The 16,975-nt window shown below is 41.7% G+C and overlaps 2 protein-coding genes across 2 annotated transcripts; both read left to right on the top strand.

The window, feature by feature from the left end:
- Window positions 1–3,032: 3,032 nt before the first annotated feature.
- Window positions 3,033–4,719, top strand: LOC311015999 (phospholipase A and acyltransferase 4-like). Its single transcript, XM_084013445.1, has 4 exons — window positions 3,033–3,134; window positions 3,506–3,614; window positions 3,706–3,974; window positions 4,438–4,719. Exons 1-4 carry the CDS (start codon window positions 3,120–3,122, stop codon window positions 4,576–4,578), a joined length of 534 nt encoding a protein of 177 aa, XP_083869571.1. The 5' UTR covers window positions 3,033–3,119; the 3' UTR covers window positions 4,579–4,719.
- Window positions 4,720–5,473: 754 nt separating this feature from the next.
- LOC311015412 (phospholipase A and acyltransferase 4-like) lies at window positions 5,474–7,958 on the top strand. The gene is made up of 4 exons (XM_084012637.1): window positions 5,474–5,560; window positions 5,976–6,084; window positions 6,193–6,461; window positions 7,777–7,958. Exons 1-4 carry the CDS (start codon window positions 5,546–5,548, stop codon window positions 7,921–7,923), a joined length of 540 nt encoding a protein of 179 aa, XP_083868763.1. The 5' UTR covers window positions 5,474–5,545; the 3' UTR covers window positions 7,924–7,958.
- Window positions 7,959–16,975: the final 9,017 nt, after the last annotated feature.

The following is a 16,975-nucleotide window of genomic DNA, read 5'->3' as shown; positions in this document are numbered from 1 at the left end:
TTTTTTATTTTTACATTACTTTACTTAAAGTTTACATTGTTGAAAACAATTGTTTAGTGGTGTTAATTAAGGATGTATTAACATTTATTATGGATTTATAGATCAATGATAATAAGCAGAGATGGGACAGAATGATTGCTTTGTAAGTCAAGTTAGTTTTGAAGTCCCAAATTTTGTGTTTTCAGTCTTAAACAAGTCATTTTGTATTCTTTATTCATTTTAAATCTTTTAAATCATTTTAAATTGAAGTATCAAATTACAACTTCCTTTTTGTAACCTTTGTAGTCATGACTTCCATATTCATTTACTGATAACATTTGTATTCATGAACTTCTCTCTGATAAGCCATCAGAGTCTGAAGAAATAAACGTACATTGTAAATGTAAATTATTAATAGTGACAAGTTTCTTGAAAAAAAAAATAAAATGTGCCTTGCAAGTGCTGAATAAAGATACACACTTTCACAACCTGGCAACCCAAAGGTTGTTAATCCTGATAAAGACTAAAGACTACTATGACCCCTAATGATTCCATAAAATCAAACTTAATCATACCTAATAAATGCAGTGTGTGTTGATCCTGCCCTGTATGTGACCTTTGTTGTGTCTATTTTGTCTTTATTCTCACACTTGTGTAACCTTGAGCCTTCACCGGAGTGGAAGACCGGTCCGTCCTGTCAGCCACAGATTTCCTCCGCTCTCATTGTTCCCGGCTGATTAAAGTGGTTTCTCCTTTCAGGAACACGGTGATGAAAAAACAACAACAAACGTCGGACTAAGCAGAACGCTCAGCAACATCTCCTCCCAACATCTCCGCACATCGCGCTTGCACTCGCATTTCTACCAGTCAATACTTTAAAAAAGAGAGAACGCATTAGCATATCAAAGGCCAAATATCTGACACAGCGCTCGAACCTGAACCTGCAGTAAGTGGGGGGGGGGGGGGGGGGGGGCAAAGTCTGCCAGTCGAAGGAGAGGAGAGATACTCTGCACTCACAAGGACGAGATTAGGAGGGATATGATGGGGGGGGGGGGGGGGGGGGGCTCTGCTTTCTGCCTTGGGCTCTGATTAAACCCTCTGTACTCACAAGTGTGGAAGGTCAGAGGTCAAAAGTGGAGGGTAGTGAATGTAAAGTAAATGAGAGAAAGAAAATGCCAGAGAGCAGAATTATTGATGTCACCTAAATGTCAATATGCAGATGATTATGTCTTCTACAAGTTAGGTCACATGTTCAAATTCAGTGCAGAAAGAAGGTTTTTGAGATGCATCATCGCATTTTCAAAAAGTCAAAAAGAGACAAAAAGAAAAAGAAACCAAATATATCAACAAACAAGGTGAGAAAAACTGTATGAACAACAAAACAAACACAAACAAACATTATATCACAGGCATAAACTAACCTTTACAAGCTAAATCAGATTGATTCCTTTGGGGGACAATTTTTGTCTTCATTTCACAGTTTTAGAGACAAATACTATAAATGGGAGGGAGATGGAGATAATGATCCCGAGGCTGAAAGCCAGGATGGGGAAATGGGAAAAGGCTTTTTGCAGAGATAAAACTAGGTAGTATTAAATGATATTGAATCTTGTTTTTACCCGTTTAGACTGCATGCAGAACGTAATTTTATGTTTATTTTGTGGAAAAAAAGCTAAATGTTTTTCAAGCACCAGATTCCCTTTAGAAAACCTCTAATTTTTGCTGCAGCAGGGCCTCACAGTCTCCTCCGCACAGTCCTGGTTCTGGCAATACGGCCTGGACCTCCAGCAGCAATGGTGTTCGTTTTAAGAGAAATAGAAATAGAAATGAGGCGGAGAGAAAGCGTATATATATATATATATATATATATAATATATATATATATATATTTATACGGTATGGCGATGCAGTTCAACAGGTGCTGCGGTTTTAAAGAAGGTGGCGCTGACAGACAGGAAGAGAGATGAATGTTTCGGGGTGGAATCCCTCCTCTGGCATCTGTCCGCTGTCAACGAGGTGAAGACAACCAGAGGAGAGAAAATACAGAGGAAAGAGAGAAAAAAAAGAGTTGGCCGGGGACGCAGGCCTTTACTGTATTACAGCTGTATTTAATAAAAAGGGCTCAGCTGCATTGATCTGACTGGGGGGAATTTCTCCAAACATCCTGCAGAGCTAAAAGGCCGGCGGGATCCCCGAGCCGGTCTGATTGAGAGCTTCCTGTTTTAAGCACTTAACGAGGAACCGGGGAGAGATTTAACTTCCAGGTCTCCCGGCTTGGACGCTTTCCTGCAAATCATTTTTATCCAGTTTCGCTCCGTGCGATATTCCCAAACTTTCACCTGCTACATTTGTACGAGTGTTATTACATTTTTTTAAAGGTACTTTGGGGTATTTTTGGCGACTAGGGGGCAGATGAACTCCCGAACAAGCTGACAGACAAACAGCGCTGATATATTATCACTATTTATGACCCTTGAACATATTCTTTTTTTTAAATCACGAATCACGAATCGACTTTATTCAAACTACTTCACTTAATTGAATTTAATTAAACATGTTATTTACAAAGTCATGTTGCCTTGTTGCTCCTTGTGAGCAGAGTAGAAATACAGATACTGATTCAACTTCTTTACTTGAGTAAAAGCAAAAAAGTACACAAATCACAAAGCCAAAAATCTTTGTTCAGTCACTGGAATTAAAATCAATAAAGGCAACATTTATCTGTTGTGTGCTGTGGAAACCAATTGTTATGACTTCATAAGATTTTCATTAATCTAGCGTAGAGATCCGGTCACTTTGTACCTGGAGAGCGTTTCAGCGAGTGCATCTGTACGTTGCAATTCCCAAGAAGTGAAACTGCCTTTGCAGCGTCATGACACCCACCGCCACCTGACGCTCCCTCCAGCAACGCTGCCATTGGTTTGTCCGGTCAATAATTTACAAATCAGGCCCTGATGGAGCATGTCCCAACACTCTTATCTCATCTGTGTGTGTTTAAAACCCAGTTTGTTTGTTTTTTACCACCGATTATCAGGTCAGCTTTCGTTTCTCACGCAATGTAGGGTTTCGATCTCCATGCGACTATAAACCGGCTCGTGAGTCGACTCAGTTTATTGGCGGATTGAAGAGGAGCTGAAGACATGGCTCCGACGCTGGTGAGTTATTTTTCAAGTCATATTTGTACATAGATCTGATGTGATAATAATACCTCAACTCTTGAGAACAAACAGGATGAAGACACAACATGCTAACATTAAGAAACATGCAATACGAAGCTCCACTTGGAATTAAAATGCTGTATCTCTGAACAACATGCCCTTTGATACATTTATTAATGTAATTTTCTTCCTCATCAGACATGTGTAGCGATTTGTTTTGTATTTTTTTTTATTTTTCAAATTGTTATCATCTGTAAATTGTGGTTTTCTTGCCTTCTTTTGGTTGTGCACACTCATCATGTACACTGACTATATTCCTTATTTTTTTAATTTTCTTCACGTTTATTGCTTTCCTTATGCATTTTTAGTTCGACTGCGGTGCAAAACCCGGCGACCTGATCGAGATATCTCGTGGAGCTTACGACCACTGGGCCGTCTACATCGGTGGAAACGAAGTTGTTCATTTGATTCCTCCAAGTGAGTGAAGACGTGTGACGTTAACCCTGGAAGACCATAAATACCATTCTCTCTTTGACAAATTACTTTATTCTTCTTCCATAACACACAGCTGATGATTCGAACTTTTTTGTGGACCTGGTGGTCCTTGCGGACAGCAGGAAAGCCGAGGTGAGGCGTCAGAAGATCTGGGAGGTGGTCGGCCGCCATAATTTTGTCATCAAAAACCACCTGGATGACAAGTACGAGCCTCGAGAGCGCCACGCCATCGTGAGGGACGCCTGCATGCTGGTGGGTCGCCAGCTGCCCTACTGTGTTTTCAGTCAAAACTGTGAGCACTTTGTCACAAATCTGCGATACGGCAAACCGGAGTCCCGACAGGTGGGTGTCTTATCATCGATCTTTTATAGGACAAAGGGGTTAGAGGTTGCGTGTGTGTGTGTGTGTGTGTGTGTGTGTGTGGGGGGGGGGGCATAGATAGCACAGGTGTAGGTGTTGAGTGGTTAAAGGTCTGCTATATTAACTATAAAAATAATTGCGTAGATCCATGGGAAGTTCACTAGCATACATGCCGGTTGTTAGCATTGTCATGTACTGTACAAAACACTAACATTACGAATTCGACAAAAACAGAGCATCGGCTCTCACATTGTTCACAACATTTGAGACCAAACGATTAATCAATCAACATACTGTAGATTAGAATATAAAGTAAGATTAATCCAGATAGTAAGCGTTACGTGCAGCTCTAGTTGTATGCAAATACAATCACATGAATTGAAATGTGCTAAATGGTTTATAGCAGCAGACCCTTGACCTTCCGTGTCGTTTGTCTTAAACGTAGGTTGCCAGGGCAGCTGTCATTGGAGGCGCAGCGGTCGCAGGCGTCGGCATCATAGCGGGCATCGCTCTGCTCGCCACGCTGCTGAAACGTGACGACGACGATGACGATGACGAAGCCGACAGAAGGAGACGTCATTACTGACGGCAACGAAACTGAAAGAGAAAAACGGGATCTTGCAAATTGTTTGAGTCGACCTGCCTGGCAACGGTTATGATTTAAACGTAGTGAATAAACTACTGCACGTGCGCAAACTAAAGAAGTAGTTTTTCTTGGTGTAGTGCTGTCACAATGTATATATGTATTATTTTTTGTATAAATTGTAAAAATAAATGTAATTCAAAAGTTTCTTTCTTTTTTTTTCTATTTTGTTTTGTCATCCGTAGAAAAGGAGCAGGCTGTTTAGGGTTTTATTTATATGTTTCAGATTACAGAATCCAGACAAATAGTGTGTTACTGTGTGTAATTAATTGTCCTCTCTTCCAGAAGATCAAAACAGAAAATTTGTATTAATTATAAATAATAAATTGCCTTGTTGCTCCTTGTGAGCAGAGGTGTCAAAAGTAGAAATACAGATATTGATTCAATTTATTTATTTGAGTAAACGTAAAAAAAAGTACACAAATCACAAAGCCAAAAATCCCTGTTCATTCACTGGAATTAAAATCAATAAAGGCAACGTTTATCTGTTGTGTGCTGTGGAAATCAATTGTTATGACTTCATAAGATTTTCATTAATCTACCTGAGAGATCGGGTCACTTTGTACGTGGAGAGCGTTTCAGTCGCACGAGTGCATCTGTACGTTGCAATTCCCAAGAAGTGAGACTCAGCCTTTGCAGTGTTATGACGCCCGCCGCCACCTGACGCTCCCTCCAAGCATTGGTTTGTCCAGTCAATGATTTACAGATAAAAGCCCTGATGGAGAATGTCCCAACACTCTTATCTAATCTGTGTGTGTTTAAATCCCAGTTTTTGTTGTGTTTTTTTTACCGCCGGTTGCCAGGTCTGCTTTCGTTTCTCAGACATGAGCAGTGTTGGGTTGGGTTTGCGGCTATAAATCGGCTCGTGAGCCGACTCGGTTTATTACCAGACTGACGAGGAACTGAAGACATGGCTCCGACGCTGGTGAGTCTGCAGATCTAAAGTTGCTTCAATTTAAACTCTTTCACAGGCAGCATTTTTAAAAGACGTATCTATATATCGATCTGATTTGTAATGTTATCGATTGCAATGCGTCATGTTTCCTCCAAGTAAGCTCCTAAAATGTGCAACATGCTAACATTAAGCAACATGTAATAGGAAGCTCGGATTCAGTGGAATTACAATACTATGCACAACATTTCACTACATGTAGTATAATAAGACACAGGAGGAAGAAGAGGCTCGTCATTTTCTTCCTCATCAAACATACAGTATAGCCAATTTCTGGAGTTGTTTATTGTTAACATCTTCTTGCCTGCATTTATTTTGTGCATTGCTCTTAATTTTTTGCCATTTTTTTAATATTTCTTCACGTTTATTGTTTTCCTATCATTTTTAGTATGAAAACGATGCAAAGCCCGGCGACCTGATCGAGATCCAGCGCGGGGGTTACGACCACTGGGCCGTCTACATCGGTGGAAACGAAGTTGTTCATTTGACTGTTCCAAGTGGGTGAAGACCATCTATAACCTCTCTCTGCCACGTACATGTTCTCAGATGGGTGTAATCAGCCGATTACATCTTTATTCTAACTTCTCTCCTTCCATAACACACAGCTGATGCTCCGAGCCCTTTTGGGGAACTGGTGGCCGTCGTGGACAGCGGGAAAGCCGAGGTGAGGCGTCAGAAGATCTGGGAGGTGGTCGGCAAAGATAATTTTGTCATCAAAAACCACCTGGATGACAAGTACGAGCCTCGAGAGCGCCACGCCATCGTGAGGGACGCCTGCATGCTGGTGGGTCGCCAGCTGCCCTACAGTCTTATCACTAACAACTGTGAGCACTTTGCCACGAATCTGCGATACGGCAAACCGGAGTCCCGACAGGTGGGTGTCTTATCGTAGATAGATAATCCTTTTTTAGTCCCACAGTGGGGACATTTACAGGGTTACAGCAGCAAAAACGATGCAAAATACACAATGCAATAGGGGTTAGAGGTCACATGTGTGGTGAAGGTGTGCTGGTTCTCTCCTTTATTTCTTTTGCCAACATTTTAAATTATCTGCTGGCGATAAAAGGCTCTGAGAATGATAAGTGGCGGTCAACATTAACGTGTCAGGAACCAGAAATGCTTTCTTGATCCCGCCCGGGTAAAGTACGTCACAGTTGCACTCAAATATAAACAAATGTAATATAATAATAATAATATAAAGAAATAAGAAGATAAGATCATCATTATGTATCAGGGTGTATTTGGGCCACTGTAGAAATCCCCCCCGAAAAAACGGAGCCAAGAGAGGAGGGCATCCTAATAAGTTTGCAACTTCCCATGAATGTACGTACAATTATTTTTCTAATGAATCCATCACAATGCCTCGTTAAGGTCCTTTGGGTGAGGATGATGTTGATGCTTATTGTTGGTTTTATTTATATGAGGCCAAATTGTCATCTTATGGGTGTTTATTGATCAGGCGGTTGGGCTAAGATGCTAGCGGTAGCTTTCACTTGTTGTCATGGCAATGGCACAAAAGAAAATGGAGCTGAGAGAGGGGGCAAGATTCTTTATTATATAAGAAAAGTTGCAAATTTGGGAGTAAATAATGTTTTTTCTCTGAATATTGCCCCCGTTTTCTTTTTTTTTCCTACAGTGATGCCGTCTTAATTTACAGTATTACAGCAGCAAAGAGGATAGTAGCAATACAGAACAAATATAACAAATAAGTAACAATTAAGATATCGTAAATAAGTAAGCCATAAGAAACTAACTATAAATGGTAAAATGGCCTCATTTATATAGTGCTTTTCTCCAAAGCGCTTTACAGGAATGACTGACATTCACCCATTCACTCACACATTCACACACCGACGGCAGACCCAACCACGCAGGGCGACAGCCAGCTCGTCAGGAGCAATTAGGGTGAGGTGTCTTGCTCAGGGACACCAGGCACTCAGCTAGGAGGAGCTGGGGATCGAACCGGCAATCTTGCGGTTACCAGCCAACCCGCTCAACCTCCTGAGCTAAACCCCCCCATATAAAATATAAAAAATATAATCATTGACAATGAGTGCTCGAGTTCAAATGATTAATTGAGAAACTGAGAATGGAAATAAGCGTTAGCTGTATGCAAATATAGTCACGTGAATGGAAATGGCTGAATGTTTTACAGCAACACACCGTTGACCTTCCGTGTCGTTTGTCAGGTGACCACAGCAGCTTTCATTGGAGGCGCAGTGGTCGCAGGCGCTGGCATCCTTGCGGGCATCGCTCTGCTCGCCACGCTGCTGAAAAGTGACGAGGACGAGGAGGAGGAGGAGGACCGAAGGAGACGTCGCCGCCGACGGCAATGAGACTGAAAGAGAAAAACAGGATCTTGCAAATTGTTTGAGTCAACCCACCTGGCAAGGGTTATGATTTAAACGTAGTGAATAAACTACTGCAAGTGCGCAAACTAAAGAAGTTGTTTTTCTTGGTGTAGTGCTGTCACAGTGTATATATGTATTATTTTTTGTATAATTGTAAAAATAAATGTAATTTAAAAATGTCTTTCCTTTATGTTTTCTTTTGTTTTGTCATCCGTAGAAAAGGAGCAGGATGTTTAGGGTTTTATTCATATGTTTCAGATTTCAGAATCCAGACAAATACTGTGTTACTGTGTGTAATTAATTGTCCTCTCTTCCAGAAGACCAAAACAGAAAATTTGGAAGATTTACGATATTATAGAGAGCATTAGATACACTCACATTAATTGACAAGAAAAATACAAAAGAGAGCTAACATAAGGTACTTAATTAAATCAGACTTGAGTATAATTCAAAATATTTATCATATTACATTTTATTTAAATATTCCTTGACAACAATCACGGTTGACGGAGATGTGCCGAGTGCAGAAGCAGAGGGAGCAGCGGTGAAAAGGCCAACAGGAGAGCGCTGAGTCATGTTTTTCTTACAGCCTTATTATGAGCTTAAAGGGTGTTTATCCCCGTTGTCTCCATGCCAGCATTGTGCTGCATCACAATCTACCACTGTTCACATGTGGACCCCCCCCCCCCCCCCCCCCCCCTGACCCTGAGGACATATATGGCGGTCCTCACAAAGTATCAAAGTACAGGACATGTGTGTAAAAGTATGAGCAGGTGATTAGTGTTAGATTGGTTTACCTGTCATGTGGGGACCTCCATCAGATAACACATTGTGTGGACTCGTTTTCTTTTTTCTTTTTCTTTTTTTACATGTCCCCAAAACATAAATCATTACATTTTAGGGTGAGGAGAGAGGGTTAAGTGTGTGTGTGTAATAGCTGAGTGAAGGGTCTTTCTGTGTGTGTGTAATAGCTGAGTGAAGGGTCTTTCTGAGGCTCCTCCTCCCCCAGCTGGAAGGTCCGGCCTGCTCTGCAAAAAATGAATGTGCATCTTGTCAACTATTATTCTTAACCTTTAAACTCTCACTTCCCAAAGCAAAACATTTGATCTGTAGAGTTTTGGCATTTTGTAATATGAATCCAGTTCCATATGTATCTGAAAACCACTGACAAGTGGTGTTATTTCTCACATTTAAACACTCAAATCTATAAACTATAGCATCCAGCTGTTTTTAATATATATAAATATATAATGCAGGTTTGTATTTGCATATAAAACATGTATTAAGCATATCCAAATAAAAGTTAAAACATTTTCTAATTCATTATTAATGTCTCTCAGAGAAGCAAACAAAACCGATTTTTATACAAAACCAAGATAAAATAAAGCCAAAGGCAAATCCAGACGTGAACTAAAGATGTGTTAATTTAAAGGGTTAATTTGCATCCTTAATTAGTTATAAGAGTCTACAAGTAAGTCCATAACCAACAGTTAATCACCTCTAATAGTTTCTTCCTTCACAGCTTTCCGGCTGGTAATCTCTACGCTCAGAACCTGAAAACCCTTTAAATCCGGATCCTGATGATGATGTTGGATGTTTTTTACAGTGTAGACACCAGCCAGTGGCCAGGCCTGTAAAGCTGCTAGCAGGTGGGGCCAGTTGGGCTCACCTGGTCCCCAGAACCAGCACAGCACCCCACATTGTTCCCGAGGTCGCCGCCTGAGAGCTCCATGAAATCCGCATACGAGGGCTGGCGAGGCTTGAGTGGTGGGACCGGCTCCAGAAATAATAAAACCTCATACTCTTCACATTTCGGGGGGAAGGAAGATGGCTTATCATGGCTGATCAGAAATAATCAGCACGTATAACAAATGTGCAGGATTCACACTCGAACATGAAGGCCGATTGGAAATCAGTTTTTTCACCTTCAGACCTGTTCCTGTGATTCCAGCTGCATTTGGGGATTTTGGCAGCGACGTGAATTCAGCCTGTTTTGCCAAACAGAATTTATCCCATTATCGTCAATAATGGCTGTTTATCGGAGCATTAATTGCAGACAAATGTACCATTTTGAAAAAATACAGAATTAGGGACCAAATTTGATAACATCATGAAATTGGACCCATTTTTTAAAAGATAAAAATGAATTGTTTGTCACGTTCTGCCTCTCTGGCCCTGTTCCGACATCAACTTGAACATGCATCGCAGCTTCTACGTCAGATAATAACAAAATAAAGATAATAGGGTAAAGGTTTTATAATAAAACCCCAAATATGTTGCAATTTAGTAAAGTAGCACTGTTTTATTGGGCATCAAAGACGTCATTGAGCTTCGTCTTTGCACCTGCTGGAGTCGTGGAGGAGATGGCCCAACAGTCGACCGTCCCCCCGCAGCACAACCAGCCCAACTAACACCGGGTTTTGTTTTGTTTTCTTCCCAAAAAACCAGCTGATGCCAGATAAGTCAACAAATGAGGGCCGGCGAAACTTTGTTCGTCGTGTGAGGGAGCCTTTTGTATGAGAGAGAGGGCTAGCTGGAATCAGGAGCACATAAAGAGGAGAGCCAGGAGGACGTGGTCTGGAGACCACCCCCCTAAATGTAAAGGTTGTCTGGATGCCCGCTCAGGTGGCGAAGCAGCAAAACCCTCGCCATGCACCTCCCTCCCCGGACTCACAATGAGGAAACTGTTTCAAACGAGAGCAGGGCTCAGCCTCCGACGGAGGGGAGATTAGAATAACAATGGCGCCCGGGTTAATGATGTTTGTGCCGTTTAAAGGCGTCAAAGTCGTTAGTGAAAAAGCCATTAGGGCCTCGAAGTCAAAGAGAATGAAAAGAGTGTTTTTTTGGGAGGTTTTCACGCTGATTATCTGCAACGAATTCTAAACAGAAGAGCGATCAACACACATAAACAGCTCAGTGTCCCGTTTTACTGCAGGTTCTTGGTGGGGTTTTTTTTTTCATCCTGCTATTACTACTTTTTTGTTGTATTTTTAGGAGATAGTGGCGTGTTTCAGGAATTAGCTGCAGTTCCTTTCAGACTTTTCACCCTAGACTTGCAGCAGGCGGAGCTGAATAAGAGCTGGCAACAAAAAAAAGGCCAAAGAGAGAAAAAGAAGCTTTGAAGAAGAGCTCGCAAAGCTGTATTTTAAAGTTGGGTGGCACTTCAGAGGCACAGCTACAGTTCTGCCTTTTTGAGGTATATATATATATATATATAAATATATATGTGTGTGTGTGTGTGTGTGTGTACCGCGGCATCCCAGAAAGAGCATTTCAGAATCGCCGCCATGCACCGAGGCCTAATTATCCTCTGGATGGCAAACAGAGAGCCGGTTTCAGCGCCGCCGCTTGAAGACGAGATCTGAACGTAATTAAATGTGACGTTGTTATTTACATTCGCATTACAGGCTGACACTATCATTTACAGTGACTCAGTGCAACGGCGGGATAAGCTTCACTTCCGTTCGCTTCCTCCGTCCTTGAAGACGCGAGACAAAGAGAATCGAGAGCCGAAGCCAAAGGAAGCGTCGAGAGGAACCCGATCGAAATGATTAGATCCTTGACATTTTCGTACACCGACTACGAACGCAGAATTAACTGGATTCTCTTGAACTTAACGACCAGCAAACAGTCACCCAAATATCATATCTGCAAGTCATCGCACAATTCATGACTCAGATGTTTTATTTTAATTTGAGATATAAGATACACTCCACTCTTTTAAAACTCAACTCAAAACCCACCTCTTCAAAAAAATCACATGACTCCCGCTGCCTGTCGAACCCCTCAATGTTGTGTTTCTCTATCTTGTCCACTACTGTATCTGAGTATTTTATCATAGTATTCTGTATTTGTATTGGTCCAGCATCTCATGTATAGTGTTTTTGAATAGCCAAGAAAACACTATATGAGTCCTATCACTATTATTATTATACACTGTTGCCCATAAAGTTGGAATAGTTTGTTTTCAGACACAATCCTCTGTTTTATTCCTATTTAAGTGCAGGTGCAATGATTACATTATGTGTCCCAATTACCCATCTTAAAAAAGAATGAATGCATAACATTTGTTTGGGGCTATAAAAGACAAGACATTTGCTAAATGATTCCAACTTTATGGGCGAGAGTGTATTAACAAGCAGCCGAAACTCAAACTAAATCCCTCCAAACTCCTCGGTCGCCAGCAATGTGAGCCAGCAGCAGTGAAACAAACAATAGATATTGTATAAATAAATATTCTCCCCTTCATTCCAATGTCTTTATTACATTAAATCATTAAATCAGCATTTCGCTGAAATGGAGACGATGGAAGAAAGTCTTGTGGGGAGGAAACGAGAGGGGCTTCGTGATAGGATGTATGCAAGAAAAGAGAAAAAAATAAATTATTAGGATGCCTATTTCTGAAAATGATGAGATGTGACATGTGGGGGGGGGTGCCTTCCAGCCGAGGCCTCTTATTTTTCCGTGGCAGCGTTATAAACTTATAGAGCAACAGCGTGGTCCCGTATGTGGCCTCCGGACAACGCCGCTGTGTTATTATGCTATGAAAGCCCTCTGTGTGTGTGGTTGTGTTATACGTCCTTATCTGTCTTCTGCTCCCGGGAAGCATGCGACACATAATGAGTGCAAATGTTTATTTCCCCCCCAAAAAAGGCATCCTGTGTAAAAGGAGCGAACACAGGTGGATTCACGGAGCCTGACGTGAAAAAGTGTGTCCACCAAAATAGACTGGAGGTAAACGGGGGAGATTGTGGGGGTCGGGGTTTGAATGGACCCGACTGTCTCTGGGAACGGGAATAAATAGGTCTTTTTGCATCCGCGGCCTCCGTCCCCAACCAGCGGCGGTTAAAGCAGCGGAGCCCAGCGAGGTTATCTGTTTATGTACGTTAGGATTTTTCTCAATTAGAATACACAGCATCACCATTCAGAGGAGAGAAAACACACGACCAACACATTCAATGTCAAGTCCGGGGTTTGCATCGTGGCGACAAACAGGACCTTTTAAAACGTTAACATTATGTCCACATGTTGGTTCCACTGGTCTCAACGCCTAAATGACTAAATTGATTCATTGTCTACGCAAACATATAATATACTTATATATATAACTTCAAATCTTCTGGCCACAAAACGTGAATGATGATTGTTTTTTTTTTACCTCCATTGTTGGACGGAAGGCACACCTGTCCTACTTGTTTTCATGTTCAGGCAAATTAAACTGTTTGGCTTTGAAATTATTAAAACAAAAAAAATGAGCAGATTGACTGCTAGATAAAAGCCGATCGGACCTTTTGTAAGCCGAACAATCCTCCCTTGCACCTGATCAGCCGTCGAGGGGATAAAACCAGACCGGAGAACCCGACACTACTTTGTGCTTTTGTACGAAAAGGGTCGTTTTAATCCTTTGGAAATAAACAATGAAAGCTTTTCAGCACAAACTAATTTGTCATTGCAGGAAATAACGACTGCACACACCGCTACACCCACCAATACTCAGAGGGCTCTATTCATTCCATGTTACACCTGGACGACCAGCAGCAAGAAAGACTCCTCTCTGATCACATGGTGTACTTGAAAACAAAGAAAACATGAAAATCGCCTGAGCTAAAGTCATTTTAGTAGCTAACAGCATTGGTAGCGACGTTAGCGATGGTAGCGTGAGCCGCTAGCAGTCGTTAGTCAATCGGGAGTCACAAAGAAGAAATTAATACTCACCTGGACGAAGACATGAATGCTTTTACTTCTATTTAGAACATGGCATGGTGGTGCACTTCAGCCCCTTGTGGCCCAAATGAGTATTACAGCAAGAAAATGTGATCCTGACTAAAAATGGAGAAAAATTACCTGCCAAAACTTTTGATATAAAACAAGTAACTTCAACATTTTCTTAAATCATAAACACGGGAGAGAAAATGTATCACCAGAATTATTTTTTCCCCACTTGTGCATCTGGGATTCCGTACATCTGCAAAGACCGGAGGCCTTAAATAACGTTGACTAAAGGTGGCAGAGAACCCCGTTATTACATGCTAAACAGTTTAGACTTGTTTTATGTTTGATTCCTTTGTGTTTCATGCTAGATGTAAATCTGCATCATGTTCTGATTTCCATCCGTTTGATTTCTTTAACTCAGACAGCAAAAAGTCCAACAATTCCCCCAAACTGGAGCTGCTGCATCTTAGAGTCTGCTGACAGGAGCTTCAGAGCCGCTGTTCCGCACTCTCAGATTCTCTTACATGCACTTTGAGTTGTGTGAAACAGCGTTTTGGCGACGCACGATGAGCCCCGGGGATTATTGTCATGGCCAACCCCGATATTATAGAATTACAGTCAGACAGAGCGACTCCTGGTGCTGCGCGGACAATTACTCTGCGGCCTGGATCTCGGTGGAAAAGCTGCATTATAGAGAAAAAAAATCAACCCAACGTCTATCAGATGGCAGGGAGAAAACAAAACAGGGAAGTGTTGGCAGATAATGTGTCGACTCGGACCAAAGTAATCATGGAGGGGCTCAGAGGGGTTTATAAGAAAGTTCCTCTCTGAGAAGAAACACAACACCGGTGGGTTTTTAGAAAGAAAACGCACTCAGGCTCCGGCCAACGAAACATTTACATCACATTGCTTTTTGATTTAAGGCCGTGAAAGCAGGTTATTTGCATTATTACAAGTCGGACTATGAGTTAAAGTTATCAGAGAGACTTTCTAGATCTTCTGAGTAAAAACCACACCAACAGATCAGATTCCTGAGTTGGATGGCTCTTTGGCTCCTTCATGCAGAGACATTTTCAGAGCATATGAGCAGGCAGCTGCTTCCATCTGGTGGGGAACGTTACGTCCTGCATCAAACCAGGAGCCGGCATGCTGAGGGGTTTACTGCAGGAGCTCAAGGTGGCAGTGTGCCTCCACCAGTGATAGTACTACACACTGTGATCTGCTTTATTGACTGATTCCACAAATAAAACCTTATTTGTTATCATGATCGTAACCGTCATTTAATCAGGTAAATCCAACTTGTTGAGTTTCATTCGCAACGGCCACTTGAAAATTTGGCAAAACCAAAAACCAACTACAAAAGACACATTAAACCTACAAAAATCAAACAACTCTTGCAAAAATGTTCATACAGTAACACAAAAAAACAGTTGCACACTGATGGTGGAAATGAAAAACACTTTTGCTTTTTCTGTGTACAAACACACACACACACACACACACACACAGGTGTAAAGTATGTACATAACACAGTATTGATGCATATAAGGGGTAAAAGAGCAGTAAAAGTAAAAAAGAATGGAAAACAATGTGGCTAAATGTCTTTTTGAGTCTTTGTGGGTCCAGGCCTGGTGTGACCTCCTCTTCCTCCTCTTCCTCTTCCTCATTGTGACAAGAATATTTCCATTTGAATCCACTGAAGAAGACCATGAGATGTGTGAAAGCCCCAGAAAAAGCTAATAAGAGGATATAATTGAATCTCTCACATTAACAAACCCCCTAATTATCCAGCAGATCTTTCTCCGAAACCAAAAGCCTCGATGAAAAGACAAAAAAAAGCAAAATGTCAGATTTTTTTCTCCAGACACCTTAATTAGCCACAAAACCAGGTTTTGAACTCTTCAAAGAAGCCGATTCTCCACTCCTGGCCCGAGGACATGTAACGATATTAGAACGTCTGGTTCTTCACGCCAGACCTTCTGAAGGTTTGTAATATTAATACATGGCATTTAATTTCACCCTTTAGCATCTGACGCATGTAGACAGAAAGGAATCATCGGGGAGTATTTTATGTTGTAGCCTGGATGAAGATGGAATGTTAATCTTGCATTATTAGTTAATTGTGTTTCCTGGTCTATATTAGGATTTGTTGGTTCAGTTTTAAACCGTGCTAAACACCAGATTCAATAAAGCAAACTGTCTTGAGGACTTTTAGTCAGTCTGGATCCCTCAAACCTGCAGTGCTCGAAGCGTCCACTAGATGTCCTCAGACTTCTCTCCGGTGCTGGTTACCTGTGTTGCCGCCCCCCTGCACACCTGTTCCCACTCTCCTCATCAGTCCAGCTCTTTATAACCGGCCGTTTCTCCACAATCTCTGGTTGCTGAAGTTGCCGTGAGCCTCACGTTGCTGCTTATCCTGCAACTCTCTCACATATCAACCAACTTCCTTCTAAGGTCGCTGACCTGATCCTGTCTTTACCTTTGTTGCTTTTTAAAGGTTGTCAACTGTCTTGACATGACGGTAGAATGATGAAGATGAAAAGCATTCAATCTCAATGAATTTTCAATATTTTTGCTACGAGTGAAGGTTTTTTTCATATTCCCTAAAATTCAATTTTCATAAAAAACAGTTTACTAAATACTCTTTTCATCACTGAATTAATATGAACAAGAGTCACACAATAACATAAGCATGTTCCTTCAACTTCACTTTGGATGAAAGAAGGAAGCATTTAAAAGTGCAGATTTATAGACTCAAGGATCAAGAAAACATGATTGTTTATTAAGATTATTATTGCGGTGACTGAGGTTTATGTTTTTTGTTGTTTGCTTCCACACTTGCTGTGGAATTTGGGTCATTGTGTCAAAACTCACTCATGCCAAAAACAAACAAAGGTTGGAGACGAATACCTGACTTCTACGTCACATACCCTCCTCTTCCTCACTCCCTTCCTTCCTTCCTCATCCTCCTTCTGGGCTTCTTTTACATTTCAAATATTAGTGTTTTAGTCACAAAAGTTAATCTGTACACACACACACACACACACACACACACACACACACACACACACACACACACACACACACACACACACACACACCGTGCGTGATGAGCCCGTCAGGCCCTGATGGTAGATGTGAGCCCAGCAGCCAGGACCCCTATCTGCTCACCGAGGACGTGGCCACGCCCCCTCCTCCTCTGCGCGCCTCTGATTGGCTGCCGGGAATCATCTGGTGCCCGACCGCGGCTCCCGTTGAGGGTTTATACTACTAAAACTCCCCCCAAACTCCTCCATCCTCCCCTGACACTTGTTGCTGCCGCCCG

Source organism: Eutrigla gurnardus, assembly GCF_963514095.1.
Source record: "Eutrigla gurnardus genome assembly, chromosome: 7".
NCBI lineage: Eukaryota > Metazoa > Chordata > Actinopteri > Perciformes > Triglidae > Eutrigla > Eutrigla gurnardus.
The sequence above is the reverse complement of the archived record's forward strand: the minus strand, read 5'-3'. Positions and strand labels throughout refer to the sequence as shown.

Bases quoted from the DNA above. Each gene is read 5' to 3' on its own strand.
- LOC311015412 (XM_084012637.1), top strand. The intron at 6,085-6,192 runs GTGGGTGAAGAC...CATAACACACAG, and splicing joins TGTTCATTTGACTGTTCCAA to CTGATGCTCCGAGCCCTTTT. The intron at 6,462-7,776 runs GTGGGTGTCTTA...GTCGTTTGTCAG, and splicing joins GCAAACCGGAGTCCCGACAG to GTGACCACAGCAGCTTTCAT.
- LOC311015999 (XM_084013445.1), top strand. The intron at 3,615-3,705 runs GTGAGTGAAGAC...CATAACACACAG, and splicing joins TGTTCATTTGATTCCTCCAA to CTGATGATTCGAACTTTTTT. The intron at 3,975-4,437 runs GTGGGTGTCTTA...TCTTAAACGTAG, and splicing joins GCAAACCGGAGTCCCGACAG to GTTGCCAGGGCAGCTGTCAT.